General features: G+C 37.6%; 1 protein-coding gene and 1 pseudogene across 7 annotated transcripts in view; one reads left to right on the forward strand and one right to left on the reverse strand.

Annotated features, from left to right (window-relative positions):
• TMEM135 (transmembrane protein 135) overlaps positions 1 to 19,217 on the forward strand; it is a 289,095-nt gene that overhangs the window by 188,653 nt on the left and 81,225 nt on the right. For all 7 annotated transcript variants that reach the window (XM_051821449.2, XM_002708646.5, XM_051821457.2 and 4 more), the window contains one exon: positions 12,322 to 12,368. In XM_051821449.2, coding sequence (XP_051677409.1) covers positions 12,322 to 12,368 — 47 coding nt within the window. The remainder of the gene's footprint in view (positions 1 to 12,321; positions 12,369 to 19,217) is intronic.
• Positions 10,195 to 10,684, reverse strand: LOC100341836 (large ribosomal subunit protein eL24-like; annotated as a pseudogene).

The following is a 19,217-nucleotide window of genomic DNA, read 5'->3' on the forward strand; positions in this document are numbered from 1 at the left end:
AGCACTGCAGTCCATATTGGAGTGCCTGGGTTCAATCATTTTTTTCTTTTAAGATTTATTTATTTATTTGAAAGGCAGAGTTACAGGGAGACAGAGGCAAAGAAAAGGAGAGGAGAGGAGAGGAGGGAAGGGTAGGGTAGGGAAGGGGAGGGGAGGGGAGAAGAGTAGAGGGGAGGGGAGGAGAGGAAGGAGAGGAGAGGAGAGTTGAGTTGTGTTGAGTTGAGTTCAGGTGTCCATCCGCTGGTTCACTCCCCAGATGGCTGCAACAGCCGGAATTGGGCTGATTCAAAGCCAGGAGCCAGGAGCTTCCTCCAGGTTTCCCACGCAGGTGTAGGGGCCCAAGGAGTGGGGCCATCTTCCACTGCTTTCCAAGGCCACAGCAGAGAGCTGGATCGGAAATAGAGTAGTCAGGACTTGAACCGGCGCCCATATGGGATGCCGGCACTGCAGGCAGCAACTTTACCCACTATGTCACAGTGCTGCCCTTCATCCCAGGTTCAATCTTGATTCTATCCTAATTCTAGCTTCCTGCCCATGTGCACCCAGGGAGATAGCAGGTGATGCTTCCATGGTTGGTTTCCTTCCACCCATGGAGAAGAGCTGAGTTGAATTCTCAGCTTCTTTTTTTTTTTTTTTTTTTTTTTTTTTTTTTTTGACAGGCAGAGTGGACAGTGAGAGAGAGAGAGAGACAGAGAGAAAGGTCTTCCATTGCCGTTGGTTCACCCTCCAATGGCCGCCGCGGCCGGCGCGCTGCGGCCGGCGCACCGCGCTGATCCGATGGCAGGAGCCAGGAGCCAGGTGCTTTTCCTGGTCTCCCATGGGGTGCAGGGCCCAAGCACCTGGGCCATCCTCCACTGCACTCCCTGGCCACAGCAGAGGGCTGGCCTGGAAGAGGGGCAACCGGGACAGAATCTGGCGCCCCGACCGGGACTAGAACCCGGTGTGCCGGCGCCGCTAGGCGGAGGATTAGCCTAGTGAGCTGCGGCGCCGGCCGAATTCTCAGCTTCTGACTATAGCCCTGGTTCAGTCCCTACTCTTGTGGGCAACAGTGGAATAAATCAGTGGTTGAGAACCTGCCTATCTCTCTGCTTCTCAAGTAAATAAATATAAAATTTAATAAAGAAAATACTATAAAAATCTAGATTCTACATTGAATTGATTCGAAAAGCACTTCCATAGTTCATTTGATTGAGAATTCAAGCAAACCTTCATGTTCATTAGGAGAAACAAATACTATTTCAGGACCTTTATTGTCTGAAGAAATTGTAGTCACTGGGAACTGAGTATGCAGAGAAGAATCCACAGCTGGATAGAAATGGTGAGAACCAGACCAGACATGAGCAATACCATGCCTAATCAACGAAGAATTTTCTCAAATGAATTCTGGAATGAACATATGCCCAAGAAATTGGCAGATGGCTTGAGCTTGGGCACAGGTCATATCACTTGAGAACACTCAGTAGCATTTTGTTAAACTATTACAGGAGTGAAAAAATACTCACATGTTGTGTTTAAAACAACAGCAAAGAAATTATATATCTTTCTATTTATTGTTGGTGGTTGTTTTTTCTTGGATTATGATTGGGATTGAATTGGCTCTCAGGGGACGTCTAAAAAATGTGGAACTCAGCTGAAGGGCAGCTGTTGGTCTTTTGCTGGCAGAAAAATGTGTGGTTTGATGAAGTAGCGAGTAAGTGCTATCTTACAGGCCACCTCAGTCAACAGGAATCTTCAGTGATCTTACTTACCTTACCTTCAGCAAATAGTAAAAATTTGAATTGCCATACTGATACGTGCTGTTTTATGTGGACCAGCTGTGACCTTTTAAAAGTAACATAGAAGCTCTTATTTGTTTATTTTTGTAATGTCTCTGAGGGAAAAATGTAATACCACCCTGAACCTGGTCTTTATTCTTATTTGAGGTTAATGGAAATGCCACCCTTTGGATAAAAATAACGAATTTACTACAAATTATCTATTTATAACAATGAGGCTTCACTTAGGTGACCTGTCTATGTTACCCTGTTGAAAACACAATATTTTCTCAGCTGTAACTTTGCCCTGAGTTCATGTAGCACCTTTCTCCTCCCCTCCTGCATGTGCTGAATGACTTGGGAAAGTTTTTTCTCTAAATTGAAAAAGTAACATATTTGGCAGCATGAGGATAAAGAATGGTCTCATATATTGTTACGTGAACAGGCTCCAAAAACTCATGTGTGCAGTTTATCCTGTCATCTCAGTACATAGGTAGACAGATGAGGGTTTTAGCTTTCGTGTGTAATGTTTACATAATTATTTAAGAAATTTAAAGCATTTTTTATATCTTTGCTTCACTAAAATATATATTTCATATAAGTTTTGAGACTCTAGAATTTGTATGTCACCTTTGCTTTTCTTAGATATAGTTCACTGTGTAAATAATAAACTCCTGGACACACAGACTATATCTTACTGTTTTAGTGGTTGTGCATGAGAAAGTACATGTTTCATAATTAGGCTGAATGAAATTTCTAACAGCTGCATATCTTTAATACGGGTTTTCAAAGCCTCTGTGACTGCTCATGGATTCAGAATCTCACCTAGCTTTAAAACCTGAATGTGCCTTTCTGCTCTTCATTTCTGAAGTAAGGATGAAGTCTTTACATTGCAGGGCTGTCTTGAGCAGTACATGAGTATTTTTATTATTATTATACCAAACTCTGAGAGATTATATCTCATTCCTGTTTTTAAGGACAGTGACTACTTATATAAAAAATTGGAAGCATCATAGGGATTAGTCTTAGCTTAGAAGCACTGTAGCCTCTAAAGCAACATTAGTAAGAATAAAATATTGTCCAGAGGCAGATGAGTATAATCAGAAGCCATGAATTTGAAGTCAGACAGTCCTCACTTTGAGGCTTAGTTCAGCCACTTAAATGTCCTGTGATTTTTTGGTAAGTAACTTACTTTTTGGCCCAATTACCTTATCTGTAAAATCAGAATGATTGTAAATATTAAAGACATTGTCTTATATTTTAAAAATATCATATCCAGCACCATTCCCAATTATTAAATAGTAGCTTATTATTATCATTTTATTCCTCTACTTTCTTTTTCTCCATGTTCTCTGGTTCCTGTTTTTAAAAATTTATTTATCTTCATTAACAATCCATCTTTAAACTCTCATGGTTTCTTTTGGCTCTTCACTCTTTCTTTTCACATTTGTTTCCTTTCTTGTTTGTTTTGAACTGCATATCTAATGACTTATAACAACTAATTAATTGACCATAAAATAGAGGCTTGGATACAGGAAACAAAACCAGCATCTGAATATCCTAGTAACTTTAAAAATAAAAGTCAATAACAAACCCCTTTACATTACTTAAATTGCATTTTCTTTATCTGGTAATAATAGAGATGTGAACCAAGTACTGTATTTGCTGATAGGTCTAATTAGTTTTTATAGTTTCAGCTCTGAGTAATACATTTGGAATCAGTATGTTGTATAATGAATGAGTTTATGTATGGGTTTTTACTTGGTAATTAATTTTTCTTTAAAATTTTTCATAAGGGCTGCATTTTCCATATGTAAACAGTTATTGATGCTGTTTCAATTAGCAAGTTCTTTTAAATTATTTATTTTTATATCTGCTAGAAAATTAGAATTCTGTTGTAATAAGGACTGTAACTTCCAGGTTGTATGTGTATTGAAAATTTCCAGTTATATACTTTAAATTATTCAATTTGTGTGAAAGATCAGATACAATTTACACATACCTGAAAAGGACAGGTTATCATGTGGGTTGTACTTTCCTGCCACCATCTTACTAATTACGTCTTTTTTTCATAATTTTTTCTTTTCTTTAAAGATTTATTCATTTATTTATTTGAAAGGCAGAGTTACAGAAAGAGATTGAGAGATTAGAGAGAGAGGTCTTCCATCCATTGGTTCACTCCCCAAATGGCTGCAATGGCTGGGGCTGGGCCAGGCTGAAGCCAGGAGTCAGGAGCTTCTTCCAAGTCTTCCGCATAGGTGCAGGGGCCCAAGTATTTGGGCTTTCCTCTGCTGCTTTTGCAGGCCATCAGCAGGGAGCTGGATTGGAAGCAAAGCAGCCAGGACTTGAACCAGCATCCATAAGGGATGCTGGCACTGCAGGTTACTGCTTAACCTGTTATGCCACAGCACCAGCCTCCATGATTATTTCTTAACTGGAAAATCTCAAGGATACTATGTTCCTAGACATTGCTTACTGATCTGAAATGTATAAATCAGGAATGCTGAGCTGTGTAGGTCACAGCACCAGCCCCAGTATCTGTTTTTAAAAGTTTGTTTATTTATCTAAAAAGCAGAGTGACAGAGAGGGAGGGACAGACAGAAGTAAAGAGAGAGAGAGAAGTAGATAGAGAGATCAATTGATTGATCTTCCATCTACTGGTTGCTGGTTGGTTCCCCAAATGCCTGCAACAGGCGGGGCTGGGCTAGGCCAAAGCCAGGAGCTAGGAACTCCATCTGGGTTGTCCATGCCAGTGACTGGGACTCAAGTACTTGAGACATAACCTGTTACCTCCCAGGAGCATTAGTAAAAACCTGGATTAGAGGTAGAGATAGAACTTGAACCCAGGCACTGTTATATGGAACATGAGAGTTCCAAGCTTAACCTGCTATGCCACAATGCCTCAGTACTTACCATTTATTGAACAACTATGTTGTACTAGTCATTCTTGTTGGCGTTATGTCATTTAGTCATACATAATATGCAATTTTGTATGTATACAATATACAATGACAGTGAAATGTCATTCATTAGGCTGAGATACCCAGTACAATTTTTTGTGGTGATCATTACAGATTGAACAGATCTTAGCACCCCAGACTCATGCAGACAGCATGAAGATATTTAAATTTTAAAGTCTTATGTTAACACTTGATACATTAAAGGTGCAGACTTGATTATTATAGGTTCTGAGAGTTGGGCCTGATGGGAGGTAATTGGGTGATTGGGGACTTGCCCCTTGGAATGTAGTTCTCTCAAGAGAACTCTTGAGATATGGGAAACAAATGAAATGAGCCCCACAATTACCATAGTTTACACCTCGAGAGAATTTCCAGGCATGGATCAAAAGGAAGTCACTTCAACAAAGGCTAGAGGACTTTCTGAATTAAGGAAATAAAGCTGAAAGTGTGGGCAGACCATGCTGCATAAAGTTCACAGAACAGAGGGCTAGAGAGGAAAGTTCTCAGTTGATTAAGGATTAGGCCATGTATTTGAGGAAGTGACTACAGGCCAAGGAAAGAATGACCTGAAGGATTAGAGATCCTTCATTGAGTGCCTGGCATTCAGTCTGGAGTAGGAATAGTGTCTGTTCTTATTAACCAGACCAGAAAATCTTGATGATTCAGGGGGCATTGGGTAAATTACATGTAAGGTCTTATCTCAGAAATGAGGAATAATTAGCCCTCGATTGAGCACTACTGTAGTCCCTCCTACAATATTTTAAAAGCAAATCCTTAAAAGATCAAACTCTATCGGTTAGTATTAGCAGGTAACTAGACTTGTTTATGTGCTCCCTTTGACTCTTAGTCCTTTCATTATGATCAATTGTGAACTGAAATTGATCACTTGGACTAGTGAGATGGCTTTGGTACATGCCACCTTGATGGGATTAAATTGGAGTCCCTTGGTATGTTTCTAACTCTACCATTTGGGGCAAGTCAGCTTGAGCATGTCCCAAATTGTACATCTCTTCCCTCTCTTATTCCCACTCTTATGTTTAACAGGGATCACATTACAGTTAAATTTCAACACTTAAGAATAACTGTGTATTAATTACAGAATTAAACCAGTCATATTAAGTAGAACAGACAAAAAAAACTACTAAGAGGGATAATGTATTAAGTTGTTCATTAACAGTCAAGGCTATGCTGATCAAGTCACCGTTTCTCATAGTGTCGATTTCACTTCAACAGGTTTCCTTTTTGGTGTTCAGTCAGCTGTCACCGATCAGGGAGAACATATGGTATTTGTCCCTTTGGGACTGGCTTATTTCACTTAGCATGATGTGTTCCAGATACCTCCATTTTGTTGCAAATGACTGGATTTCGTTGTTTCTTACTGCGGTATAGTATTCCAAAGAGTACTAACCAATAGAATAAATAAAGGGGAGAGTGATCCAACATGGGAAGCGAGATACTCAGCAGACTCACAGAATGGCGGATGTCCTAAACAGCACTCTGGCCTCAGAATCAGCCCTAAAGGCATTCCGTTCTGGCTGAAAAGCCCATGAGAGTATTTCAGGCATGGAAAGCCAAGACACTCTGGCAAAAAAAAAAAAAAAAAAAAAAAAAAAAAAAATTCTCTGTGAGTGAGATCCCAGTGGAAAGAACAGGTCTTCAAAGAGGGAGGTACCTTTCTCTGAAGGGAGGAGAGAACCTCCACTTTGACTATGACATTGTCTAAACAAGATAAGAGTCGGAGAACTCAGGGGCTTCCATAGCCTTGGAAACTTATGACTGGTGCATAAGGAGATTACTGATGCCATAGACAGGAGTGTCAATTGGTAAAGTCAACAACAGGAGTCACTGTGCACTTACTCCTCATGTAGAATCTCTGTCCTTAATGTGCTATACATTGAGACTTAATGCTATAACGAGTACTCAAACATTATATTTCACTTTGTGTTTCTATGGGGGTGCAAACTGTTGTAATCTTTACTTAATGTATACTAAACTGATCCTCTGTAAAAAAAAAAAAAAGAAGAAGAAGAAATTATCAATTCCCAACTTGACTCTCACTGGGATTAAACATGACAATAGGTCTGATCTGATTTCATCATCATTTAAAAAATCATCTATTATTTTTCACTTTATGTTTCTGTGTGGGAGCAAACTGTTGAAATCTTTACTTAATGTATGCTAAACTGATCTTCTGTATATAAAGAGAATCGAAAATGTATCCTCATGTGAATGGAATGGGAGAGGGAGCGGGAAAGGGGAGGGTTGAGGGCCGGAGGGAAGTTATGGGGGGGAAGCCATTGTAATCCATAAGCTGTACTTTGGAAATTTATATTCATTAAATAAAAGTTAAAAAAAAAGATCAAACTCTTACCAAGTAACTTATTATGTTCTGGAACAAGGCTCAAGAACAATTATGGATATACAAAAATATCTAGTACTCATCCAGGTAAAATTTAGGATTTTTGACATCCAGTAAGAAGTTATTATCATATAATAGAAACAGGACAATTTCATTCATAATGAGGAGATGAATTAGTCAATTAATACCAAGCCAGTACTGACAAAGAGGAATAAGCAGGCAATGTTGTTATAATTGAATTCTATAGTTTCAAAAAGTTAGAGACATTGAAAGTAAGAATATACCAAAAGAAATAACAACAAAGAAAATTAAGCTCTAAAGACAGAATTGCAGTGTCAGTCAATGTTTTCTGGATGGCATTGATGTCAGATTATACTTTACCGAATGAAATATTTGAGCTTGAAGACATAATCATAGATAATCTAAAATGAAACACACAGGAAAAAATAACTTTTTTTGAAAAATATATAAAATGAAGAGAACACCTGTGAACAGTGGGGTAGTTTTGTCTGACCTATTTATACATGTAATTGAGTTTCCAAAGGACAGGAAAAGGGAGAAGAAAAAATAGTTGATGAAGTAAAGGCTAAATATTTTATAATTTGGTGGAAACTAAACCTGTAGATCCAAGAGACCTAATGAAACTCTAGTACAAGAAACACAATGAAGATGGATATTCATAAATATTCTTAAAGAAAAATATTCTTAAAGAAAAATGATGAAAATATTAAAAATAGTGGTGACTATTTATGTGTGTATGTGTAAACAATGGATGACAACAACAGCAAAAAGATCTGGAGGGGATAATTGGAAATATATTCCTATAAGCTTCTTCTTTTGCTACATGTTAAGTGTAATAATATCACTTGAATACACATTTTAACAATTTAAATAAGTATATTATAACCTTGAAACAAACATTTAACTAAGCCAACAAAGGAAATAAAATGGAATTATTTTTTAAAAATGTTGGTTAATTCAACCCAAAAAAGCCAGAAGGAGGAAAAGGTAAGAAGCAAATAGAAAAATATCAAATTGATAAATTTAAATCTCAACATACCAATAATTAATGTAAACAACCTGCAATTAAGAGGCAGAAATTGGGTTGGCGCTGTGGCTCAACAGGCTAATCCTCCACCTTGCGACGCTGGCACACGGGTTCTAGTCCCGGTCGGGGAGCCGGATTCTGACCCGGTTGCCCCTCTTCCAGGCCAGCTCTCTGCTGTGGCCTGGGAGTGCAGTGGAGGATGGCCTAAGTGCTTGGGCCCTGCACCCCATGGGAGACGAGGAAAAGCACCTGGCTCCTGGCTTTGGATCAGCGCGGTGCGCCGGCCGCAGCGCGCTGGCCGCGGCAGCCACTGGAGGGTGAACCAACAGCAAAGGAGGACCTTTTTCTCTGTCTCTCTCTCTCACTGTCCACTCTGCCTGTCAAAAAAAAAAAAAAAAAAAGGCAGAAATTTTCAGATATGCTTACAAAAAGCAAGAATCTATATGCTGCCTACAAATGACTAACTTCAACTATAAAGGCCATGATCAGTTAAAAATAAAATTAATACTAAGGAAAAGAATGTTGGAGGGGGCTGGCACTGTGGTGTAGTTTGGTAAGGCCTACAGTGCTGGCATCCCATGTGTGTGCTGGTTCCTAGTCCTGCCTGCTCCACTTCTGAACCACCTCTCTGCTTTGTCCTGGGAAAAGCAGCAGAAGATGACCAAGTCCTTGAGACTCTGTACCCACTTGGGAGACTTGGAAGAAGCTCCAGGCTCTGGCTTCAGATCAGCCCAGCTCCAGCCATTGTGGCCATTTGGGGAGTGAACCAGAGGATGGAAGACTTTCTCTCTCTCTCTCTCCCCTTTTCTGTTTGTCTTTCTTTCTCTCCACTCTCAAATAATGTGAGAATACTATTAATGAGTTGTTTTTTTTTTTTATGGTTTGAATGTGTTATCTTGATTCTGGTTTTACAGATACATACTTATGCCAAAAGTTATAAAATTATACACTTTAAATACATGCAGTTGATGTCAATTATACTTCAGTAATGTTATTACAGTATTTAAGTAGCCCCAAGTGTCCAGCTGCTACAGTATTGCATTATGGAATGCAAAATACAGTATTGTATTTTGATTGTAAAATATATTTACCTAATCAGAATCCAAGGCAACTGATATGAAAAAAGAGAGCTAATTTTGAGGTTCCTTTTTTTATTTTTTGACAGGCAGAGTGGACAGTAAGAGAGAGAGAGACAGAGAGAAAGGTCTTCCTTTGCTGTTGGTTCACCCTCCAATGGCCGCCGCGGCTGGTGCGCTGCAGCCGGCGCACCGCGCTGATCCATGGCAGGAGCCAGGTACTTATCCTGGTCTCCCATGGGGTGCAGTGCCCAAGTACTTGGGCCATCCTCCCCTGCACTCCCTGGCCACAGCAGAGAGCTGGCCTGGAAGAGGGGCAACTGGGACAGAATCCGACGCCCCGACCAGGACTAGAACCCGGTGTGCCAGCGCCGCAAAGTGGAGGATTAGCCTAGTGAGCCGCAGTGCCGGCCTTGAGGTTCCTTTTAACTCTAAAATTTTTTAATTTCATATATAGAGAAAATATTCTTCATTTTTAATTTTAGATTTACAGTTATTTGGAAAAGTACTTTGCTAAAATCACAATGATTAATAAACTAGTACAATTAATTTTTAAAAATTTAAAAACCTTACTTAGCTAAAAATGAAGTCCTTTCTTTAGCATGTTTAAATAACATGATACTAAACATATTTTGTACTACATTCCATCTTTCTTGATCAAAACCAAGATCCTTCCAGTGGCTCTGTAGACATGATTCCCTGGTTTATCCCTCAGTCTCACTGCTAGTAAATTTCAACTTCCTTAATTGACCACTTCTGAAAAAGCAGTGATCTCCATTTTCCTGCAGTTCTCTTTCTCTATCCTTATTTGCTTCCAAAATTCCTACCACTGTCTGACATACTTTTTTTAAAAAATAGTGTCTGAAGTTCCACAAGGGAAAAAATTTTGTCCATTTTGTGTACTGTTGCAATTTTTTGAACAGTTCTTGATCTATATTAGACTTTCAAAATTTTTTTTTATACTCCCAATTTTTATTTAAAAATCTGATGCGCCAACTTAGCGTTTTCCACCAACTCGGGGAGCAGAAACCTTCACAGGTGTTAACAATCTTTTGCTTAGGTGCTGCCTTTGTAGGAGCCTTAGCAGCAGCCATTGCTGTCTTTTTAGATGCCTGCTTAGCCTTTTTGGCTTCGTTGGCAGCCCTGATAGCTTGTTCCCGTTGAGCCTTTCTAACTTAAGGTTTCTGATTTCTCTTGGCCATTTTATCAGCAAGAGATGCACCAGTGATGGCTCTCTGGAATTTAACTGCACGGCGAGTTCTTTTCTTTTGAATTTCTTCCGACTGCCCCTTTTTATGTTTTCTTCTGTAGAGGACAGTCCAGTTTATCTGCGGAGGATTTCTCTTGGAAAGAAACGCAGACTCGCATTTTGCGTTAAGAAATTGGAAAACCTTCCTGTCGGTCCTAGCATAGCGCCTCCTGTGTCCGGGATAGATTTTGTACCCTCTGAAACTGCACAATTCGACCTTCATGGTGGTGGCTCCCCGGGAAGAAAAAGATGGCAAAGGGAAGGATTATGGGAAAAGGCACTATAGGGTTCTAGGGACTCTCCTCCCCAAACTCCCGTCATCGACGGATCAATTTCATGACCCTTAGATTTATGGAAGCTCTCCCTTAGATGTAGCATATTGGGCTGCAATATAGCAACGCTTTGAGGGAAAGAGGCTGTGGTATTTCCTTTAGGGATGGTAGAAAGTGTGGGAAATATTTGTGGCACACTTCTAGAGAAATTTTTGAATGGGATCTGCAAGAGGGATATTAACTAATACAGAGAAGCCTGAAACATCTGGCATTGCCTGAATGGGAATACAATGGTAGCAAAAAAAAAAAAAAAAGTTTCTAAGTTTTGTATGGAGAGTTATAACCAATGAACAAACTCACTTGGAATTTAAAAAAGAGTACACAATAACTGAAAATTATTCTATATGTTTTAAGTTATGCTTCCAAAAATAATAAGCTGAATCTTACAGATCATGGGTAGGGTACTTTTAAAGGCAATGAAAAGAGAAGGAGGGAAGACTATAGAAAGGCAGAGAAGAAAGGGAGAAGACAACGTGTGCATTGATTAGAGATTTTATATATGATTAGAGCAATTATATAAATACATGCAATTTTAGTTTAGTAGTAATTGATAGAATCCTCTTTTAGTTATCATATTTATCTGTAAGTCATTCTTGCTGTACTTTATAATGTTTAGCTCAGGCTAAGATGGCAAACTTGAGAAGTTTGATTCATAATAAAAAATTACAATTTAAGTTGGCTAGAAATTATTTGTGTTGGAAGTAGCAAACCATTGTTTTACACTATTTACACTTTTGTTGTTTTTGTAGTCAGACTTTTTAAAGTTGAAAGATTTTTTTATTTCTTATTTGTCTATGATATGAAGCCATTGACAATCCTTGTACTTAATTTACACTGGCATTGTTAAAATAAGACTGCATTTTACAGCTTCCATTTTTGTGACTTAAAAATAATAGAGATCTACTTTGTTGGCATAACTAACTGATTAGTGAGGACTGGGGCTCTGGATTCCTTCCATAAATCTTGGTAGGATATTGTATTTATTATGTTTTTGAGAAAAGCTTCTTCAATCCAGATTTATTGTATGTTCTTTGCCTGGTTTTAAAGAACTTTAAAACTAGTTAGTCTGTATTAAATAAAGAATTACATTTTTTATGAACTTTTATGATTGATTAGAATTGATTGATAGCTACACTATATTTTACATTAAAATATGCTATTGAATAATACATCTTCTGATTTATTCACTGACTTAATTATAACAGTTATTGTCCTCACTCTTAAATTACTTGCTTCCTAGGTATTTTAATAGACAAGTTAAATTGTTTCTTTTTGAATTCTGTTACTCTTCCATCCAGTCTAACTTGCATGTTTAAGTATATATGTTTATCTTTGTATATGTATATATATTTATAATGATTATAATCTATTCTTGCCGTAGTATGATTTGTTTGAAAGGTTAAAGAGCATAATATAAGCTTGATTAGTTTTGCATATTCTTTTGCATGTTGCTTTATTGTTTCAGGCTATTTTGCTCATATGAATTATACAAATGATGAAATCATTGTTCTTTTGAAAGTAATGTATTTTTTCCTTGTTATAGGTCCTTTTGTTCTGCATCACAGCTGCCATGTACATGTTCTTTTTCAGGTATGTTCTGTTATACCTACCTATTTTAATACTAAAAGTATTATCTCTTTGTAATATTTTTATCAACCATGAAACTAAAGTAAAAACAATCCAAACAATTATTCCATACAAGTGACATGCTATTTGTTTCTGTAGGTTGATCAGTGATAAATCTGTATTCCTTTGTGAGGAGAAAAAAATGTAAGAGAGGGAAAGAAGATACATTTCCGCTCCATTCCCATTCCCCCTTCCCCCGCCACCCCATTCTACTTACAGGTTCATCTTGCGAAGTTGACTTTGGTAATAGTGTTCCAACTCTGATAAATGAATTTTAATTTTTTTGCAGACCTGATTTTAGGTGTTCTTTAATGTCCTTAAATTTAAATGAGAAAAAAATGAGAGCAGGGATGTTTCTAAGCATCCTCACATAACCACAGAAGTGTGGGAATATTATTTTTGGTTAGGAGGAGTCTATGACTTCATTGTCAGTAATACTAATTAATTCTGATTTATTTTATTCTTACTGTACTCATTTAAATAAATCTTTTTAAAAAATATAAACACATTTAATAATTAGAGAATAAGAGAAAATAGGTGAATAAAGCATACAGGGATTATAAGTGAAGATGTAAAACAATTTTGTTTATAAATAATAGTGTTCTATACAGAAAATCCATGAAACAAACACAATTAAACATAATAGTTTTATCAAGTTTCAGTGTACAAAAATTCATTGCATTTCTTTTTTTCCTTTTTAAAATTTTATTTAAGGTATACAAATTTCATGTATTTCATATATACAGATTAAGGAACATAGTGATACTTCCCACCCTACCCTCCTTCCTACTCCTGTCCCCACCCTTTTTCCTCCTCCCTCTCCTATTCGAACTCTTAATTTTTATAAAGGTTTATATTCAGTTTACTTTATGGTCATAAGATTAACCCTATACTAAGTAAAGAGTTCAACAAATAGTATAAAGAAAAAAAGAACTCTGTTCCTCAACAGTTGAGACAAGGGATATAAACAGTCATGGAATCTCAAAATGTCAATATACTCTTATGTCAATATACTCTTATATATTACCTTTTAGGTACACTATTAGTTACCATAGATCAGGGAAAACAAATTATATTTGCCTTTTTGGGACTGGCTTATTTCACTAAGTATAATTATTACCAGTTGCATCCATTTTGTTACAAATGATAGGATTTCATTTTTTTTTTTTTACCAGTTAGTAGTATTCCATAGTGTATATGTATACCATAATTTCTTTAGTCATCATTTGATGGACATCTGGGTTGATTCCATATCTTAGCTATTGTAAATGGAGCTGCTGCAATGAACATGGGGGTACTTATTACTCTTTCATATGCTAATTTCATTTCATTTGGGGGAATTCCCGGAAATGGGATGGCTGGGTTGTCGCTCCCCCTCTTCATGGAGGAACGACACAGGACCCTGCGCTGTTCTTTTGTCTGCTCGGCCTTCCCCGGGTTTGCTGCTGGTTCTTCCCGGGTTGGCTGCCGATCCTTCCACCTCCGTGGAAGGGCGGCTCCTCCTGCCACTTTCCCCACTTCTGCGGGGGAGCGGCACACCGCCGGCCGGCTCTCTCGGGGGCTGCTCAGATGTTATCCGGATGTTCCCCTTAGATGTTCCTGGTGCATGTTGTCTTTCTCCTCCTTTATAGTCCTCTTCCACCAATCCCAACTCTGCTACCCACACGCTGAGTACGCTGCTCTCCTCCAATCAGGAGCAGGATCAGCTCCTGCAGGTTATTGGTCGAACTGGAGGCAGCTGCGCAGAAACTGTATACTCCTCTCCCAGCGCCATATTGTGGGAGAGCAGATGCATAGAATAAGTCTTAATTCCAGTAACTTAGTCTAGTCTGAGTTGCTCCCCACGTGGGTCATATGGTAGGTCTATATTTAGGTTTCTGAGATATCTCAATACTGTCTTCCACAATGGCTGCCCCAGTTTACATTCCTACCAACAGTGGATTCGGCTACCTTTTTCCCCACATGCACACCAGCATTTGTTGTCTGTTGATTTCTGTGTGAGGAGCCATTCTCTCTGTGGTGAGGTAAAACCTTACTGTGGTTTTGATTTGTGTTTCTCTGGTTCCTAGTGATCCTGAGCACTTTTTCATGTGTCTGTTGGCCATCATTTAAGTAGATCTTAATGTTCCTGGCACTAGGTAACATTCAGTCATAGCAAGAAAGTACCAGGCTTTGAATATTAAAATATTCACTTAACTGACAAAGAAAATTAAGGAGTTTTAGGATAATATATCTGGTAGATATATTTATTTTTTTAAAAATAGGGCATTTCAAGCATACCAGAATTTTTAAGCCGTGAGTTTCTTGCCAGAATATATTTGATAAAGCACAATGACACAATTTAAAATTATTTTGACTTGTTAAAAAATGTTATACTCAAGTACAAAATGATGATGTTGCTGTTATTATTCTTTTTTTAAAAAAAATTTATTGATACAAATAGAACAGATTTCATGTTTTTTATAGGTATAGTTCTAGAAAGATAACCATATTTCCCTTTCTCCCTCAATCCCTCCTTTCCTTCCTTTGGAAAAATATATAGACTCAAGATAGGGAGAAGTTATTATGAAGAATTGGTATTGGAATGCATAGTATTTTATATTGGTTGTTAATGATTTAAAAGTTATTGCAGCTGTCTGCTGGTCTCTGAGAAATTCCTTGATTTATTCATTACTTTTATGGTCTCTTCATATAAACTGTACTCTCCCTGTAGCCTCTTTTTTATAATTTAGTGATGTAGAACTTGGTTGAGGAGAGGTTATGAACAGTGACTAATTCTTGATTTTCAAAAACTTAATTGTATTCAAACATGTTGTTAGGATAATATTGCAAATGTCCACATGTTTTATCTTTATATATTTGTGTTCTTTCTAGTCTGAAGATGTGGCATACCCATTGGGGAAAGTATAATCATAAAGAGTCATAGCATTAGAAGTAGTTGTTGACATGCCCACAGAGAACGTACAATATCATGTACATTTTCTTCCTATGGAAATTCCTAACAGAACAGTTGTCAAATGAAACAATCCTTGCCAATGTGGCACTTCAACACAGCCTTTACTATGGTTTAGCATTTCTTAGTCATCAAAAGTTTCTGAGGTTTAAGAACAAATTGTATTTGAATACACTGATAAATGCTCAATTTGTAGTATGACTTTTAGGAAATTATATTTTGAAAATTGCTGCCATCAAGCCAGTATTTTTGGTGTAGGAAGAAAACCCTATAAATACGTGTTTTGGTGCAGAGCTACGGAACCTTTTCCTGTTTCAGTCACAAAGTCTGAGTTAAAAACAACAGTTTAAAATACTTTCCAGAAGGCTCAATACAAGGTTTAAGTGCCAAGATAAACACTTTCAATTTTCTGTGGAAAGGAGTTGTTTTTCTCCCAAAAGAAGCACTATCACCAAATTCCTAGTGTTCTTGGCAGAAGTTTGCTTGAATAACTCAATAAAAGAGGTTTGGTAAATGGTAAAATAAAACCATTTATAAAGTACTACAACCAAACTAAACACTGTTATATGTTTGTCTGAACTCTAGCTTATGTTGAAATGAATAAACAATATTGCACATAACACTTGGCAAGTCAGTTGCATTAGATTATTATATTCTTAAAATTAAATTTTATTATGAATACAGATATTTGAGTGTAAATTCTAGTTTTCATATTACTTTAGTATTATTTTATGAAATTAGATAATTAAATATGAAATGGTATTGTTCCCGGGACTCCATTTATTGAGAAGAGGTTAAGGGACAAATTTTATGTTTGAAAGAGTCAACTTATGTTTCTATCCTAATCTATACATGGGAAAATGGAAATGAGACTCTTTGCAATAGTGTAAAGAATGCCAATGTGGTTTTGAAGAAAAATTGATTTGGGGCTTGGTAGCTTTGGGATCCGCAAGGAGGGAAGGCCTATACTTCCAGGAATGGAGAGTCCCTACCCACACTTCCGGGGAAGAAAAGTCTTTGTCAAGGTCCCCGCAGGTGCCTAAATGTCAACCAATGAGGATCAGACCTGCCTCAACCTTTAACCCCCAAGCCCTGTATCTATAAAAGGAGCCCTCCCATCCTCTGACGAGGGACTTCCTTGGCCCCCCCTCTGTTGGGACCGGGGAACCTCGCCTGGGAGTGGAATCCCAATAAAAGCATGTGAATTAATTGATTCGTCTGCCTGGGAAGATTTGTTATGTGCCGGACACCTTGCAGATGGTGCCGAAACCTGGGGAGCTGAGGGTGCACGCCTGCCCTTTCTGGGTTAGAGGCCCCCTTGCTCCTTGAACCTGTCTGGTGCCCCAGGCTGACTACAGACCACGCTCCACCAACTGTAAGTAACTCATCCCCTGCTATCCCTCCCTCCTCTGGGTTGGCCCAGTCTCTGCGATAGATCTCCGGCTAGCTCTCTGTCTGGATAGAGACCTCCAAATCCTGTGCACATGGGCTCTGTTCTCCGTTATTTAGCCTCCCAGTGGCACTGTGGCACAGTGGTAAAGCTGTTGTTTGCCATGCGTGCATTGCATATTGAATTAAGATTATATTGAAGTGATTTTTTGCAAAAATAAACTTTTGCTCACTGAAAAAAAATGAAGAAACATTACTAAACAAAATAACAATAATCACCCACAATCTCTTCATTCAGAAGCAGACTATGATTAAACTAGTGTTTCTAAGCCTTATATTCTTCCAAGTTCTAGAAGCTTCTCATGTTGCTAAGATGTCTGCTTTAAGGAGCGCTATTACAAATTAAAGATATTTCTTATTGTAGACTTTGCTGATGCAGATGCTGAAATTTGAAGCAGTTAAGTTTAACTGCTTACTCTACCAGTTATGAGGAATGCTATAATTCACTATATCTTTCTCAACACTGACTATGTGTTTATTATTTTCTGTGGCTAAAATTCTTTCAAAGGTTATCAAGGTACACTAAAGTATAAATAGTGGTTAAGAGCCTGGACTATAGAATCCAAATGTGTTGATTTCAAACCTTCTCTATCTTCCTTGTGGAAACTACTTGGCCTCCCTGTGTCTCAGCTTTCTCGTTTTTAAGAGGAGATGATAATAGCACTTTCCTTATAGATTATTGGTTGTCTAAATATCTGGTGCATATTAAACATTCACAAAATGGTAGCTGCTATTATTATTTAAATCTGAGAAGTAAAGATCACATACTGTGTGATTCCATTCATATGAAACATCCAGACTAGGCCAATTCATAAATGGAAATTGAATTGGTGATTACCTGGTGCTAGGAAAGTTGGGAAGAATGAGGAGTGTCTACTAATGGGTGTGGAGGCTGTTTTAGGGATAATGAAAATGTAAAAATAATTGTGGTCCTGGCTACACAAGTCTCTGAATATACTAAAAGCCAGAGTGATACACTTTTAGTAGTGAATTATATAATATATAGTAATATGTAATTTATATCTGGTAAGTGTGAATATATTTTCTGGTGCATTCCAGATAAGAATTAAAGGTCACAGCCTGCAGAGTATGACTTGTGATCATGTGAATGTACTTTGTGTATCTATGAAGTTCCTTACTAGTAGTACATTTCAATCTAATTTGAATGGAAATTAGATTTACAGTCTTTGAAGATATAAATGACTGACTCATAATTTGGTTATGTTTTACACACTAGATAATAAATAAAAATTATAAGACAATATGACAAAAATGCAATAAATAAAATTATAAGAAAAATAAAAATTAGACAAGAAATAAAATAGGAAACAAAATATTATACAGAATATCAGGGAAACAAAAACCTAGTTTTTTCAGAAATAAACAAAATTGATAAACCATTGGCATAATTAACAACAACAAAAACAAAAGCCTAATTTATTAAAATCATTGATAAAAAAAGAAGCTGTTAGAACTGATACCACAGAAACAAAAAGATTCTTTAGGAATTATTACAAACAGCTATATGACAACAAATTGAAATATGGGGAAGAAATGGATAGATTTCTAGATGCAAATAATTTCCCAACATAAAGACACAAAGACATAGAAAATCTGAATAGACCAATAACCAAGACTAAAATTGAATCAATAATATAATAAAGAGTCTCCCAAGAAAGAAAAGCCCTGGATCAGATGGATGATTTCATTGCTGAATTCCACCAAACTTTTAAGATAGCACTAATACAAATTCTTCTTATATTATCCAAAAGAGGGCCGACGCCGTGGCTCACTTGGTTAATCCTCCACCTGTGGTGCTGGCATCCCATATGGGCGCCGGGTTCTAGGCCCGGCTGCTCCTCTTCCAGTCCAGCTTTCTGCTGTGGCCTGGGATGGCAGTGGAGGATGGCCCAAGTGTTTGGGCTCCTGCACCCGCGTGGAAGACCAGGAAAAGGCACCTGGCTCCTCACCTCAGATCGGCGCAACACCGGCTGTAGTGCTCATTTGGGGAGTGAATCAATGGAAGGAAAACCTTTCTCTCTGTCTCTCTCTCTCACTGTCTATAACTCTATCTTTCAAATAAAAAAAAAATATCCAAAACAATCAAAAGAGGAAAGAACCCTTCCAAACTCATTCTGTGAGACCAGCATTAACTTAATGCCAAAGCCAGAGAAGATTAAAAAGAAGCTATAGGCTAATATCTGTAATGAACATAGATGCAAAAATCCTCAAAACTTATAGCAAATCAAATGCAACAACACATCAAAAAGATCATCCACCCTGACCAAGGATTTTGTTCCAGGTTTCCAGGAATGTTTCAGCATATGAAATCAATAAACATAATAATTCCCATAAACAAAATGAAGGATAAAAACCATATGATTATCTTAATAAATACAGAGAAAGCATTT

This window comes from Oryctolagus cuniculus, chromosome 1 (genome assembly GCF_964237555.1).
Source record: "Oryctolagus cuniculus chromosome 1, mOryCun1.1, whole genome shotgun sequence".
Classification (NCBI taxonomy): domain Eukaryota; kingdom Metazoa; phylum Chordata; class Mammalia; order Lagomorpha; family Leporidae; genus Oryctolagus; species Oryctolagus cuniculus.